Source organism: Xiphophorus maculatus, chromosome 22, assembly GCF_002775205.1.
Source record: "Xiphophorus maculatus strain JP 163 A chromosome 22, X_maculatus-5.0-male, whole genome shotgun sequence".
NCBI classification, from domain to species: domain Eukaryota; kingdom Metazoa; phylum Chordata; class Actinopteri; order Cyprinodontiformes; family Poeciliidae; genus Xiphophorus; species Xiphophorus maculatus.
This window is the reverse complement of record NC_036464.1, coordinates 14,558,853-14,574,292: the sequence shown is the minus strand read 5'-3', so window position 1 is coordinate 14,574,292 and position 15,440 is coordinate 14,558,853. Positions and strand designations below refer to the sequence as shown.

The window sequence follows — 15,440 nt, the reverse complement described above, 5'->3', positions numbered from 1 at the left end:
GGTGAAACGTTTGGAAATGTAATTTTCGAAGCCATTTTGTTGAACATAGAGGTAATACTGCCCCCTGCTGTACATAAGGACACGCACATGGAAAGTCTCTGAGGAATAAAAAGTATTATTTTGTAACTTCAACAAGATTCAAGACGGAGCCTGGAAGTTAAATGCAGTCAATCAAGTTCTTTTGATTGAGTGAGTCATCAACGATATGAAAGAAAAAGTTTCGACTCACTGATATTCTAAAAATTACAACATGTAAGGTTTTCTGAAATAATTTTTGTGATCAGTGTCACATGGTGGATGGTAATGGTGTTCTTTTGTTTGTTTTTTACAAATGAAAACTGATCGTGATTATTTGTGTTCACCCCCTTTACTCTGATACTCCATGAACATCCATGTTAGGTCAACATGGATGTTCCATTATATGTGGTTCTTATTTTGGGTGTTTTTTAATCGTCCTTTTAGCAAAATGAGATCACTGATATGAAGAATTCTTAAATGTTATCCATCAAATTGTTTATTATTTAGTGTTCAGAATTGTGTTGCTTTATTTGACTGGATTTCAAAATGCCTACCATGCATTTTGAACTGTGTGTAGGAAACAATTTTGTGGCATCTATTTAGATGCATTTTCAATCCAGCAATAACTCAGAGATGTCTGAATTATTGGATGCAATGTCAGCTCGAAATGTAACAATCCACTGAGGGATGTGGCTGTGTTTCTTTTGGGGCGGGGGGTTGCATGCAAAGCAAGTAGCCAAGATATAATCCCTCAGGGTGGATTTTTGGGCAGGGCGTCAACGTTCAACACAGGTTAACACCGGGTCTAAACAAGCCTCAGACTTTATCACATACCAGGCTGCATTAATGGTGTACTATTACTGGCTCTGTGAAAAATTTCTTTCCCCAAATGAAGCTTAACGGGACTTAAGAAGGTACATTTCAAATAGATATTTAGACTACATCTCAATTGTTTCCAGAATGTATTCAATTTATTAAGGTTGCTTTGCAAACTCACAGTGATATATTTTGTGAGGAGGATGAATATTGAGTATAAATATTGAAGCAACAATTGAAAACACCAGTCAGAAGGTAAAAACAAATGGGTCATCCAAATAGAAAATTACTTCAACCATACAGCCTAATTTTCTCTGTTTCTTTGGGGGTTTTGGGAACAACAAAGTTAATGTTTTGAAGCAGTCATCACAAAATCTTAAGCTTCATCCTTTGGAAAATGTATGAGCACAGTTGAAAAGATGTGCATGATTATTTCTTCAAACTTGATTCAGACACATCAATTCTCAGGAGAAAAGGGCCAAAATTGGGAACCTTGTGAGATGATATTCAGATTGCTGACCATACACTAGAAAAGGTAATTCCGTTAATAATAAGGAACTACATGTAAACTTCAATATAGTAAATTAGTAAGAAATTACAAAATTTCTTAGTAATTTAAGAAAATTACTAAGAATTTTTTTATTTTTTTGAAAAATGCTTTCTTAATTTTTTGGCATTTTGCAAAGAGAAATAATTTTGGTTCACCTAACTGTCCTAAAAGAGATAAAGTTCATTATGATTTGATGTCAGACAGTGAGAAAATTTTTTGTCTTTTTAAATATTTTATTTCAAATTAATAACATAATACAATGCAAATACACAATAGCTCTAGATATAATGTTCCCTTTATTACCATGTTAGGATGATTAGTGTCAATTTCTTAGTTAATAGTTTTTTATAACCCTAAACAATCCCAAAAAAGTGCAACAATAACCAGAATGTGATGTTTTATGTATTTGCTTGATTTTGACTTTTTAGTCTTGGCAAGAGAAGTACATTTGTTTCCACTTTATATATATATATATAAATATCATGATTTTCTTAAGAAACGACTTGAAAGATTTTTACGTACAATAAATGCTGTTAAAAAAAGAAAAAATCCTCTGAGATATATCAAAGAAAACTCAAGCAACTCACAGAAAGAAATGTATGAAACATATTACGGTGCTGCATGGTTGCAACTTAACAATTAGCTATAATGTGTGAAATCTCTCCTCAAACCTTCAGCTATTTAATGCAACAGAAATAAAACATTTCCATCAGTTTTGTTTATGCTCATTTCTGCCATAATTGAACCACTTTAAACAAACAATGTAAATCAGAAGATTTGGTAAAAGAAATGAAAGAATGTTTTTACATTTTAACTCCTAATTATGAAAAATATATACACATAAAATGAAATCTTTTTCTATCTGCAACTCATATGTAAGTAAACAAACACGGTAAAATAGAACCCAAATGCAATTTATCTCATCTTTCCCATAAATATTGAGAATATTAATAGTCTGTGATTCAAAAGATCTGATCCCGTTGCGCTTCTCCTACAGCCTTATAGAGGAGCCAAAGCCCCACACGCTAAAAGCAGGGTACAGAGGCTCCACAAATGAAGTCTGAATTTTGTGCAGAAGGCGCATGCCATCAGAAACACTGTAATATGCAAGTATTCCCTTCCCGTGGTCCAAGTAGACGCCAATGCGGGATGACACAGGGGCAGACAGATCTTTGCTTCTGTTGTTGTGCACAAAGGTGAACTTGGACTCAGAGCAGTACAAACTCCACGACTTTTCATTCCAGCCAAGGCTGCAGTCATTGCTGTTTCCTTTTCTCCGGATTCCCTTGTAGGTAACAGCCATGTCTATCTCTGTTCCTCGCCAGTCCACTTCCCAGTAAAAACGAGATCCATACACACTTTCTCTGCACAGCACCTAAACATATGGAAAGACCAACGTGATCAAAAACCAAAAGCAACATAAAGAATAACAATGAAATAAAACATGATTCAAGCTGTAAATCCCCACCTGTTGCCAGTGGTCAAATCGATCTGGGTGATCAGGGTAGTGTTTAGGGTCACTCTTCATTGTTGCTGTTCTGTTTCCTTCTGAGAGGTGAAGGTTTCGGTGGACTGTGTTGACATCCAGAGTCAACTGGTGAGAATCTGAAATGGAATTTTTTTTTAAATAATTTGCTTCCTTGACGGTGGCTTTTAAAATTTCTCATCGGATTTATCATGATCGAGCACTAGAGTGTAACTGGGTGTAGTGTGGTATATGTTTACATAAGGTTGTAACAAAAGCAGTTACACCTGTGCTTGCTTCACTAAATCAGAATTGTAAGTAAGACTTTTAACCGACGGATAAACCGGTTGAGCAAGCTGAATGCCTTTATTCAAGTTTCAGTCATTTTACTTTGTGGACTCACCCTTTTGTCAAGTGAAGGCGTAGTTATTAACAATGAGACCAGGTCAGACAAAGTGTATAGTTTTATTCCCAGAATATCATGCTACTTACATTTCAAGAAATCTTCTCTTGTCCTTGGCTCTTCTACAATCCTTCCATCAATGCTCACAATTGATTCTCTTCTTGGCTTTAATTCATCTTCCTTTGCGTCTTGGGTGATGTACACTTCCTTTACTATGAAAGTTAAGAAAAAAAACAGGGGATTCATCAAACTGCTTGGTGTTGGGTGTATTTGGAGAGGAAATATAGACAGTTATGTTTACCTGCTCCAGAGATTTTCATCATTTCTGTCTTGCTGACTTCTTCCACTTGCAATTTCAATGCCGCAATGGCTCTCTTGGCAGGATCAAATGAATAATTGGGAACAACATTGATGTTGTTTAGGTCTTCATACCCGGAGGGGCCCGATAGAGACTGCCAGCTCTAGTAAACATAAAAACATCCCCATAAATGAGCATATAGACCACTCAGAGCCCTAAAGTCATAGTGTTACATTAGGCAGATCATCCTCACCTGCAGAAAATGAATGTGATCATCGGTGCGGGAGAGCTTCTCCAGGTTGTTGTGTCTCTTCTTTAGCAGAGTTATCTCCTCCTCCAAGCGGTCCAGGAGTAGCTCCCCCTGGGTCACAGTGGTTCTTTCATGGGAGAGGACCATCTCTTTGACTTCATTGTACTTCCTCTCTATAGAATTCAGAAGCTCAGTGAAGATCCGTTCATTTTCCTCAAGAACTGTTTGAGCAGAGTGCTGTTGAGATACATGTCAATGATTAGAAAAGAATTACATTTCAGAACAGAAAACCTTTCTGTAATATAACTGGGATGTCCTCTACTTACTTTCACTGATTCAACTGCTTGTCTTAGATCCTGCCATTTTTTAATCCTTTGATCAATCCTCTGTTGAGACTTGTGCAGAGTGGTACCAAGTTGTTTCTACAAAAAATCAAGGAAAAGGAAGTTTAAATACTCAAAGGCTAATATCAACACACATATTTTCTGAGTTCAAAGTGCAGAATGAGTTCTGTTCAATGCTCACTTGTTTCTCAGTCCTCTCAGTTCCAGCCGGGACGATGTCATGGTGTTTGTGTTCATCCATCATGCACAAGACACAGACTGATGTCTGATCAGTGCGACAAAAGGCCTCCAGCAGCTTGTCGTGCTGGGCACATACCTTCTCTCTCATCTGACCCGTGGCTTTGACCAGTTTGTGCTTCATCAGGGTGGGGTAGTCATAGTGCGACTGCACATGTTCCCCACAATACGATGCCAGGCAAACCAGACAGGACTTCTCGGCTTTTTGCTTCCTCGTAGTGCAGAAGTCACAGAGGACCTCCCCATCCTTGGTCCTCTGCCTGGTCTGGTTTCGACTGGTTGACCGGCGAGACTTGTCCAAATTGGTATATCTGTCCAAGTCCAGGCTGTCTGAGTGAGACATTTTCTTTTCCAAAGATGAGAAAAATAAATCCAGCAGATAAGACACCAAAAATAAAATCCAGGAATCTAGGAAATCAGCTTGAGAGCAGTGTGACAGCCTTTTAATGAATCTGCTTAGGTTGATGGCTAAAGAAAAAGACTACAAATAAACAGGATCAACTCCCGAAGTGAACTGTTTGGGTGAAACTGAGAGAGTGACGCTTTGTGTGACAGAATGTTTGCTATGTGGACTACTCTCCCAGTAAAACCAGTATTACAGGTTTGACCAATGATAGTTGTAAAATCCACTTAATAGGATGAAACTGGCACAAAGGTCAGGAAAAAAAATAACATTTTGAAATTAGTGGTAACAATACGTCTTATTTAGTAGCTAAAAAAGCAGGTTAGTACGTTACCACTTTATTCTTCAAAAACTTATTTTTACATAAGACCTACAAAACCTGATCAATTGCTATAAAAAAAAATGGCACTGGGGAAGGAGCACCATCTAGTGGCAGAAATTGACAACTTCATATTCCTCTGTTATAACGAACTGACCTAAAAAGAATGAAATAAGCTGTATCCATGTGTTAGAATGGGAAAGCAAAAAATTGCAATAACGTTATATTCCGAAATGTATTAAATATATGATTCACATTAAAAAGACAAAAAAAGCAAATCAAACTATTTTCTAAAAACCTAATAATAATGTTTTTGTATTTAAGATTGACACCACTGTTCAATGAAAAGGGCTAAAAAGCTACTCTACATGCTAATAAAACAACAGTCATATAAAATAATTGATTAAATGACCAATAGTACTTAAGACACAAGAAAACACCTAAATGGAAATTTTAAACAAAATGAAAATCTCTTAGTTGCTAAAACACATCCTTTGTCTCTTTACTTTGAACAGTTTTTCTTGAAATTTTTAATTATTTGTTCATTTATCTGTTGTTCATATTGCTTTAGTGACATTCTTCTTGTAAATATCACAACAGATACAACATATATTAGTAAACCACACTTCTAACAAATCCTGTCATGTCTCAAATACATCAGTCAATAGTTTTAGACTTGCACTCATTTAAGTAAGAATGTAAATTCTGGCATTTAGTGATGCATTTGAACAGCCATTCTTTTCAGGGGGAAATAATAATGCAAGATATCACTGTCAGTAATATTAAAAGGAATAATTGAATGCACAGGTATGGATTTTTTGTGGATTTTATTTAACCCACAAAGGGTAAAAATGACAAAGACAAGCTCAGATAATAAATTCAGATAACAAATTATCCAAATTTACTAATTCAGATAAAGCTGAATTAATATGCATTTATATTTATCAACAACCTTCTGGCACGATATTTTTGGGAATCATCAAAGTGCTGACTCTTTAACATTAGTGTTAAAATGTCAACCATCTGATCCTGTTCCCCTAAGATGAACAAAGATAGGCATGGATGCTAAATGGTAAATGATGAACCACTAAGGATTAAATCAGTCATAAATGGTAGGATGCTGGAATAACGGCGTCACTGATAGCAATGAAGTCATGAACATCAGCATAGAATGAGATGGCACCAAACCAAACAAGAGATAGTTTACTTCAAACATTTGAAAGTTTGCAGTAAACTTTCAAAACTTTCAAACTCAAAGAATAAACTTCAAAACTGGGAAGAGTCCATAATCTGTCAAACATAGTGGTTGTAGCAACATGCCCAGGGTGTATTTTACTGCTAATGGTACTGGTGGGATAAATCTTCAATTTATCTTAAGATAAACAGAAATATGGCTCAAACTTGCACACATTGGGTTTTCCAAAAGATTAATAATTCCTAATGCACATTAAAACTGGCTTTAGAATGAATAAAGCAGGTCAATAAGCCTCTGGAGTGATTTTATAATATGTTGACTATAATAATATGGGACTATAATATGTTGATTTTTTACCCCTTGTGAATAAGTGACAAAATACAACTAATTCAACCATGAGCACCCAACTGTTGTTTTTTTAAAACAACTGAAATGATATAATGTTTCAGCTCACCCTGAAAGAAAAACAAGGTTACAGAAGACGTATTAAAAGTCTCACTGGAAAGCAACATTCTCAGCAATGATGAGCTAATGTAAACCTCCGATTAGTGGATGTTCCATCTCGACATATATTCCGATGGAGTCTGTCTGTACAAGATGTTCTATACATGCTTAGTGACATTTTAGTGATGAGATTTAGCACAATTTCAAAGCAAATCTACGGAATTAATCACCTTTACTGCAAACCTACAGTACATGTTGGCCTCCTTAATAAGTTATTTACTTAGTCCATACATAGCCAGCTTTAATTAAACGCCCAGCTAAATTTAAAAAACCCCATACCGTTTCATCGGAAATATTTTGGCAGAAATGAAAGGTTTACTCTTCCCCAACAGAATAATTAATAGCACTTTGAATTTACTTTTTGAATCTCCTGCATTTTTAACTCCCAGCCTGTAGGGGGTGACGATGGTGTGTGTGCAGATATGAAATGACAATAGTTGCTTTCGCTAAAGTGCGTCGGAGGTCCAACGTTGGCGCCAGATGAGCTGTGGCGCCAGCTGTACACACAGGCAGTGAGAGGAAACGAAGACACACAGAGCAGAGCAGTGTGACGAGGCTCACTGAAAAACTTGCAAAGCTCCCATCAGAACCAGCGTGTAAAATCCTCAAGCGATTCTCCTGCTTCGCTCTCTGCAACAACCACAAAGTAAAAGGACAGAAAGGTGGGTGTGTGCATGCAAGGTTTTGTATACTAACTCTATAGGATGTTAATCCCGGGGAACACTTCATCCTTTAAATGCAATCCATTCTCAGACATACTGTCTCTATAGGTGGGCGAGTGTGTTCCGGTAGATATAATCCTCTACTATCTTTTTAAATATTGTGTGTATGGGGTGGTAATAGCTGACCAGCAGTTTACAACTCTGATGGAAAAATACAGGCCTTGACCCGCGATAATCGTAACAGCAGTGCCCTAAAAGCATACCAACACAGGAACTCATAGCTTTAAGGAACTATATTATCTTTAAATCTATTCGTCTGTAGTCTATAATCTGTATTTATGTATGAACTACTCTACTTTTGTCTCTACACAATGTAGTTTTAAATGCACGGATTAGTGTTTAGTAAAGCTTATTCGCCAGTGTTTTGCGATGTGAAATTATATCAATCTGCATGTATATGGATACTTTAGCTTTGGTAACTAACTGGATTAGCTGAGTTTTTAGCTCTGCATCATGGCTATGTAGCCGCGACATGCATGCTTGGTAGCTGCTAACGCAATCAAGGCCGCCATTGAAGTGTGGTTGTTCTGCTGCTGCCGCAGTGAAACACTCGGTATCAGGTCAGTCTGGTTCACGCAGGCATCGTTTTACAAACCGTTTGGTTCTCGTTAACTTGAGGAAGTTATTTTAGCCTCATCTGCTCTGCAGGTTTCTTGTCTTTTGTGACTATAAGTCGCCCTTTCCCGGGCTTTTCGCACAGCAGCGTCCTTCTTCAGTTAGCCATCTTTGTTTCAGCTAACCAGCTTCTGCTTGGATTTATAGGCGAGTCTTAGCGTGCTAAATACACTTTTAGTTAGGTTAAAAGCCAACACAATGTCGTAACTTCAATGTCCAATGATTATTTAGGATCATCTATTCGAGTTCTTCAACTATATTTGCTCCCTTTAATGATTGTTGCCCACCCTGTTTAGATATATTGTGTATGACGGAAGCTAAGGCGGATAACGTTAGCCAGCGGCAGCCATCTTAGACTAGCTGGAAGTGCTGGTGTGGCACAACAAGATGGCCTGGTAATAATCGCACTGGGAGAATTTCCGCGTCGTTCCGTCGTCCTAAGGTGCGCTTATAAATTGGGTCTGGCCGCCTGTTTTACTGTAAGTATTTGTCGTCTTTGAAGCCCTGAAAATACAGTACTCGCGTATGTGACCATCTTCCAGCTAGTTAGCTGGCTAAAATGCGAACGCACTAGCAGCTAACACAATGCTGTTTTGTCGGTAACCAGTCGCCCGTCCTCCATAGCCAGCTAACTAGCGGCTATGGAGGCCATTTGTAGCCGTTGTTGAAAGGCTAACAACCTAAATGTTTAATAACAAAAAGCCCGTTGTTTAAATGTTCAGATGGTTACTCGTATATCCAAATAAGGGCGAGCCATAAAGCAAATCTGAGGGAGAAATTGGGTATTAACACCGAATAAGAAGCTGCGTGGTTTACTTTTGTTTAAACATCACTGGAGTATAGCTAATGAAGCGAAGCATGTACGCTAATGTAGCCAGCAAATGCATCACCTGGTTTGCTCAGGCATGAGTTATTGCCTTAAATAGGTTAAGTATATTACCCTAAGCGCACAGTTTTTTAAATTAAGATTTAATAGCACACGGCTTTAGTTCCTACAAACTATAGTTGTTGTGGTTTTGTGGATATTTTGTTGCTGTTTTGATATCTCAATAGTTTACACAGTGGTTTAAGTATCAGTGAAACTAAAGAGAATGGGGGTGTGTTTCTTTGACTCTTTGGTAAAAGATGAGATATCTTTCAGATTTTCATAAATCTTTAAGTTTGTAAAGTCTCACATCACTGTTGATGTTCAACTTGCTGCTAAATTTACAATATGGCTGTGTTAAAACAGTTTGGAGTACAAAATATTTGTTGCAATCCATTAAGTTTGGATGCAAGTTTATCTGTACTGTTAATCAAATTAAATACATTTTGCCATCTGCATTAATTGCATTCAGTTAGTAGTAAAGCTGCACAGTCTATTAAATCACAGTATGAGTGTGCGCAGTATCGCAAAGGGCTGCTTCAATGCAATATTTGGTGGGCTACAATATATTTGGAGCTATGTATTTAAACAGCTTTCCAGTAATATATGGCATAATTTCAGTTCAGCTTTATTATTCATTAAACTCACAACAGATATAAAACACAGTAGCCTTTACTGTCACTAAGTAGTAAAAACAAATTAAAATAATAAAGTAAATGTGATGCTATTTCCAAAATTGGACTGACCTAATTGATACTAAATTGGTCAATAAGTGAATGATTGGTAAGCAACAAAAAGATCCTATGATAACTTATTTGTGAGTAAACACTGTTTTGTAACATTTGTTGAATAATGTCTTCACTATTTTCTTTGTCAATGAATTTTTTCTCTTCTTTTTTTACAGGTCAGCTCACTGACAAGAACACCGGCGCAGGCAGAAAAACCCCCAACATATAACCCCGATTCCCTCTTTGGTCATCATCCGGCAGAAAAACGGACGCCGTGGGGCTGGAGTGTGTTCTTATGGCCGAGTCAGAGACTGAATGTGACACGCCAGGGCTTGACACACTTGGGTCGGAGTGTGTCATAGCCCATAGCCATGTCGACCTTCACTATGGAGCCGAAACGGAGATCATGACGGAGGAAAAGCGTGGATTGGAGTTGGAGATCCACGGCTCAGACTTAAAGATCCAAGGACTCGGGGGAGAACTTGGGGCTGTCACATGTGTGGATGCGATCGTTGCTGAGACAGACCATGACTATATCAAGGTGGAGCATGCTGACATGCACTGTTTCACAGCAGCAGAAATCAAGACAGAAACGGGCGAGACTTTACTGGGAGAGGTGCTGCTCAAGACAGAAGGTGAGCATGTGGTGAAAATGGAGTCTGATCATGGCGGCGAGTTGACAGTGGAATCTGAGAATGGCGTAATCATACATGAAGCTCATGGCCTACAGTGCAACGAATGCGGGGAGATCTTTGGCAGCATAGCTGATCTTCACCAACACTTTGAGATCCACAAGGACCTCAACCCGTATATCTGTATCCACTGTGGGGAGAGTTTTGCTGTAGAAGCCAGTCTCAAGCAGCACATGAAAATTCACATGAAAGAAAAGCCGTACGTTCCCCCGGGAGTCGACCTGATCGGTAAAGATGTTATTGATGCCTACAGCCTTAAGTCTCATCAGATGATTCATTTGCCAGACAAGCCCCACAGATGCACAGAATGTGGCAAGAGCTTTGCAGCTGCCATAACGCTGAGGGAACACATGAAGATGCATTCTGAAGACAAACCGTACAAGTGCACACAGTGCAGGAAGAGCTTCGTCCGTAGGAGGCATTTAAAGAAGCACCAGGAGGTCCATGCGCGCGAAAAGCCATACACCTGTGGCCAGTGTGGCAAAGGCTTTGCTACGACTTCCAACCTGAAGCAGCATCAAAAGACCCACACAGCAGTCGTGCTTGGAGACAAACCCCATCGGTGTGCACAGTGTGGAAAGTGTTTTGCGGCCGCTGCAACTCTGAGAGAGCACCAGAGGATTCACTCAAGTGAAAAGCCGTACAAATGCAACATGTGCAGGAAGAGTTTTGTCCGCAAGCGTCACCTGAAGAAGCATCAGCAAGTTCACGCTGGGGGGAAGCCCTACACCTGCAGACATTGCAACAAGGGCTTCAACCATTCCTCATCCCTGTCTCGCCATAATAAGACCCACCTGCAGAACCCGGTGTTTTCTCCACCTCAGCCAGGGAAACCCATCACTTTCGTCTCGCCTCCAAAGCAAAGAGTACTCCAGGAAGGAGAGAAACCGTACATGTGCCACCACTGTGACAAGGGCTTCAATCATTCCTCCTCTCTGTCACGGCACCAAAGAGTCCACTCGGATGGAAAAACATACACCTGCGGTCACTGTGGCAAAAAGTTCAATCACTCCTCCTCTCTTGCGAGGCATCAGAGAGTTCATTTGGAGAAGCAGCAGGCGCACGCGTCGCCGCTGCAGACACAGCAGCAGTTACAGCCACAACCACAATCACCACAGCCACCAACACCACAACCGCAGCAGTACACCGCCATCCCTGTTGGTAAGGCTTTCTCCAACAATGCCTTCCCAAAACAGCTCATCCTGTCTGTCGAGAAACCATACAGGTGCTCTCACTGCGGAAAAGGCTTTAACCATTCTTCCTCTCTCTCCAGACATCATAGGATCCATGTAGATCACAGACCAGGGCCTCACCCTTAGAGGTAGCCCTTAGCCCACATTACCACTTTTCATATGTTTCTGTTCCCCAAATCCTATCTATATCACAGCACCACAGAAAATGGTAGGCCAACTTCTGCAGTCAAAGAGGTCATGTCAGCATCTAGTTCTGGTTAAGTGGAGCAGCTCAGAATAAATGGACAATAATTCAGATTTATTCAAAAGGCGGGGACTCGGCTTGAGAGACTGTGCAACATGCAACTCTGAACTGAACCCAATTCTTTGTGTGCAGCTCCAAGATGGTATAGAATATAGTGAAGGAATTTCTCGTGATTCTGTCTCACTCGCTCCAGGACATCCAGAACTCTTTTAAAAGAAAAACAAATGTGGTTTGAAAATCTACAAGATAAAATAGTAACTTTGGGTAAATACACCTCTCATCTTTTTCATAGAGTTCCACTCATGTATCTTCAGGTGCACACATTTGCTTTTCAGCTGCGACTTTATTAAAAATGTCAAATACAACTGAACAGGAACTGTTGCCTCATTTGAATATTTTTTCCCTCCCAGATGTAACTCGTATGAAGCAAATATCAAAAATCCAATGTAGATAATTCTTGATTTTCTTTTATATGTATGTATAGTTAACTAGTGTGCTGTTCCAGACGATACAATTTTTGATAGCAAGATTCACTCTCCATGTTTTGTTTTTTCTTACTTTAATTTGTTTCAAGTGTTGGATATAAAAACAAAAAGAAAAATGTTGCAAATTTTTCCATAAAGTTGGGCTCCGTTAACATGAGCCATCTTGTATATTTATGAGATTGGATTTTTGTATGTCTCTGGTTTAGCACGGCTTCACAAACTGTACAGAGAGCAATACTCGTCGAGACCCCAGTCTATTCTGACAAGCAATCTAGCTGTGAGGAAATGCATATTAGAAAATAAAAATCTTCTGGGTAGCATATTGCAAAATGACCCGTGTCCTAATTATTTACTGTGTGGTTTCAACTTCATCTAAGATCCAAATGTACATTATTGCTTTGGAAACTAATTACCTGTGTATAGTTATAGGTAACACATATTCTTGTTGACCTGCAAACTTTTCGTTGTTTGATCTAAAACAAAAAAAGTTGTGTATACTAAAACATGAGAATCTCATTTTACAAGATTTTTCTGAAGTCCAATGGATTGCGCTCTATTTACTGTTCTGTGTAAAATATCTTTTACAAACTGACGTATTTTTTTAAATATGGCTTGGGTTATACGAAAGAGAATGAGACGGAATTTTATGAGAGTTGAACATTTGGTGAGCAATATCTTTATTTGGATAACAGTTGTGCGTCACACTGTAGCATAGTTCTTTTCCTTGTGTTAGTTAGGTGCCTTATTGCATGCAATGTAGAAATGTATGCCCAGCTGTTATTTGAGAAGTTAGGGTTTTCAGGATTTTTTTTTTTTTTTTAGTTCTTACTCATTAACTTACCCTACATTTTAATTTGTCACCTTTTTTTTTGCTTTCATGTATATTGCAATGTGTTTACACTGTTACAACTATATTGTTTTATTCCCCGTTTTGATTTTTATTTTATTTTTTGTCAATGGCCTCATTGAGAAAGTGGTGTAAAAGATCCATATAGACTATTAAGGGTAAAGCCTGTAACACATCTTCCCCATCTGAGTGGCACATATATGGATAAATAAAGGTTGTTGACTCTCTCTCATGGTGTTGAATTAATGCAGTCTGGAGTAGTACTAAAATAATTATGCATTATTGTCACAAATACCAAAAATTATTTACTGAACCTGCACTTACACTGTTTAAACACATGGCGCCGCTGTTTACCGTCAAGCATGCCAAACAGTCTTGAGTTTCTTACAGCTTTGTCTTAAAACTATAAACGGCATTAATTTCGGTGAGTAAAAGCTCTGATTGAATAGGCGTGAAGCCTCTTGGGGAATTACCTTTGACCTAAAAAAGAACAACATGTCTCCTACATGAACTAAACAACACAATGGTTTACATTTCTTCACAGCTGGAGGCTGAATTTAGTCCAAAGCAGAGGAGCTAAGCTATTACGTTGTAGCATTAACTGTATGTTTAGGATAGATTCACCCACTCTTTTTCAACATGTTTTATTCCTTCAGCAATAGCATTTTTCTTGCCATTCTTGCATAAAGGCTACGTTTTTTTTAGATTTAGTTACTCCCAGCTGTAAATTTCTGCAGCTCCTCCAGAGTCACTGTGGGCCAATTTTTTCTGTTTCTTTGATTATTGCTCTTTGCTCATCTTGTCGGCTTAGGTGGGTGGTCTTGTCTTGTTTCCACATATACCATATCCTTCATCTTCATATACTCAAGATTGTTGTTTGTATTATAACAAAATCTTCAAAGGGCATTAAAAGTTTTGCTAATTGTAGAAGGTGCTCAGTTCTCAAGAAGCAGAATAATGTTCTGCCTATACAAATTTTACGCTGATCATGCTTTTAAGTCAGTATTAGCAGAAGGAATGGGTGAAATGGACATGGCACACAAAAATAAGCAAAGAAGCTCTTACCAGTTAAGCTATTTCTGGAATCCATTTACATAAAGTAGTGCAATTTAAAAAATTAATTTAATCTTTTTTTACAAAAAATAAATAACAATGTCATGACACCAAACTGGGGGGAAAAAAAGAAAAATAATCCCAACATTATCTTTTGTTTTGGGGTTCTCAGACAGATTCTTAAAAGGATCAATACCAAGTTGTGTATAAAGTCCATACATGTATCATGAAACAAAAGAAATCTGGGTGAATATACAATATATTTTATTTTTGTAACTCAAGAACAAAATTGAAAAACTAGGACATGTGATTTTCTACACATTTGAGCTAATTGGACAATGAAACAAAAGCATTTATATTGCATACAATACAAACTATAACAGCACATACACAAGTAAGTCTGGATATATCTTAGCAGAATTTAAGTCTATTTACATTTATTGTGTTCACTGTACATTTTTACACACCTGTGTTGTCATAGGTGTCCATATGGGGAGGTAGGCAGCAAAGTGCAGATCCTCGTCTATGCATGTGCATACAGCAAGCATATCATTTAAGCCTTTTTGAGAAGAGTGACCAGCATTGCTTTACCAAGGATCTGCTATACGTTCATGACAGGAGTTAGCTGTAGCAGTGAGCTCTGTGGTCGGATAGTGCTGCTCTTTGAATGCAGCTTCTCCAGGTTCTGCAGGAAGCCCCGTCTCTTGAGACCTTCGAGGATCACAGTGTTACTCGATGCAAGGCTGACACGGGTCCTGTAAGGAACAGAAAAATACCACTTTGGTAATGTGACATCATCCAACACATGGCCAGTGCGATCAGGTGCACAGAGAGTTCAATGTCAGGAAAGAAATTCTTTTCTTCCTCTTCGATTTTAAAATGAGTTTTTAAGTGCTGCACAGCAATTATACATAATTATCAGCAATGACTCCCTGCTGTTCAAACACTGGATGCTATAATTGGCCACAAGGTGTTTGCTCAGCTTTATTGCAATTTACCTTAAAAGTACAACACATTTTGGGAGCAAGGCCAACCACAGACATGCAACCCCAAGGTTAACAAACTTCATTTCTGTGTTTACATTGGCCAAAGGCACTTCAGAAAGGCAGGCCGTGGTGTGTGGGCGCACATCTGGAAGGGTACGATATTTTGCGAAAGTTTTAACCCCTCTTGGAATTTTTCACATTTTGTCAC

General features: G+C 38.5%; 3 protein-coding genes across 5 annotated transcripts in view; 1 reads left to right on the top strand and 2 right to left on the bottom strand.

Annotated features, from left to right (window-relative positions):
- Positions 1 to 1,607: 1,607 nt before the first annotated feature.
- Positions 1,608 to 4,932, bottom strand: LOC102224413 (tripartite motif-containing protein 16-like). Its single transcript, XM_005801631.3, has 7 exons — positions 4,326 to 4,932; positions 4,127 to 4,222; positions 3,804 to 4,037; positions 3,554 to 3,713; positions 3,342 to 3,464; positions 2,853 to 2,989; positions 1,608 to 2,759 (listed from the first exon to the last, which is right to left on the bottom strand). Exons 1-7 carry the CDS (start codon positions 4,722 to 4,724, stop codon positions 2,376 to 2,378), a joined length of 1,533 nt encoding a protein of 510 aa, XP_005801688.2. The 5' UTR covers positions 4,725 to 4,932; the 3' UTR covers positions 1,608 to 2,375.
- A 2,311-nt stretch (positions 4,933 to 7,243) lies between these two features.
- LOC102231772 (zinc finger protein 883-like) lies at positions 7,244 to 13,420 on the top strand. Of its 3 annotated transcripts, none has more exons than XM_005801572.2 (2): positions 7,244 to 7,464; positions 9,909 to 13,420. In XM_005801572.2, the coding sequence occupies exon 2, from the start codon at positions 10,028 to 10,030 to the stop codon at positions 11,741 to 11,743; it is 1,716 nt and encodes a 571-aa protein (XP_005801629.1). In that variant the 5' UTR covers positions 7,244 to 7,464; positions 9,909 to 10,027; the 3' UTR covers positions 11,744 to 13,420. The 3 variants fall into 3 exon arrangements, with proteins under 3 accessions (XP_005801629.1, XP_023183119.1, XP_023183118.1); XM_023327351.1 differs by lacking the exon at positions 7,244 to 7,464 and adding an exon at positions 8,031 to 8,084; XM_023327350.1 differs by lacking the exon at positions 7,244 to 7,464 and adding an exon at positions 8,515 to 8,618.
- Positions 13,101 to 15,440, bottom strand: part of stox1 (storkhead box 1) — a 24,273-nt gene continuing 21,933 nt past the window's right edge. The window contains exon 4 of the mRNA XM_005801630.2: positions 13,101 to 15,001. Coding sequence (XP_005801687.1) covers positions 14,848 to 15,001 — 154 coding nt within the window. The 3' untranslated portion in view covers positions 13,101 to 14,847. The remainder of the gene's footprint in view (positions 15,002 to 15,440) is intronic.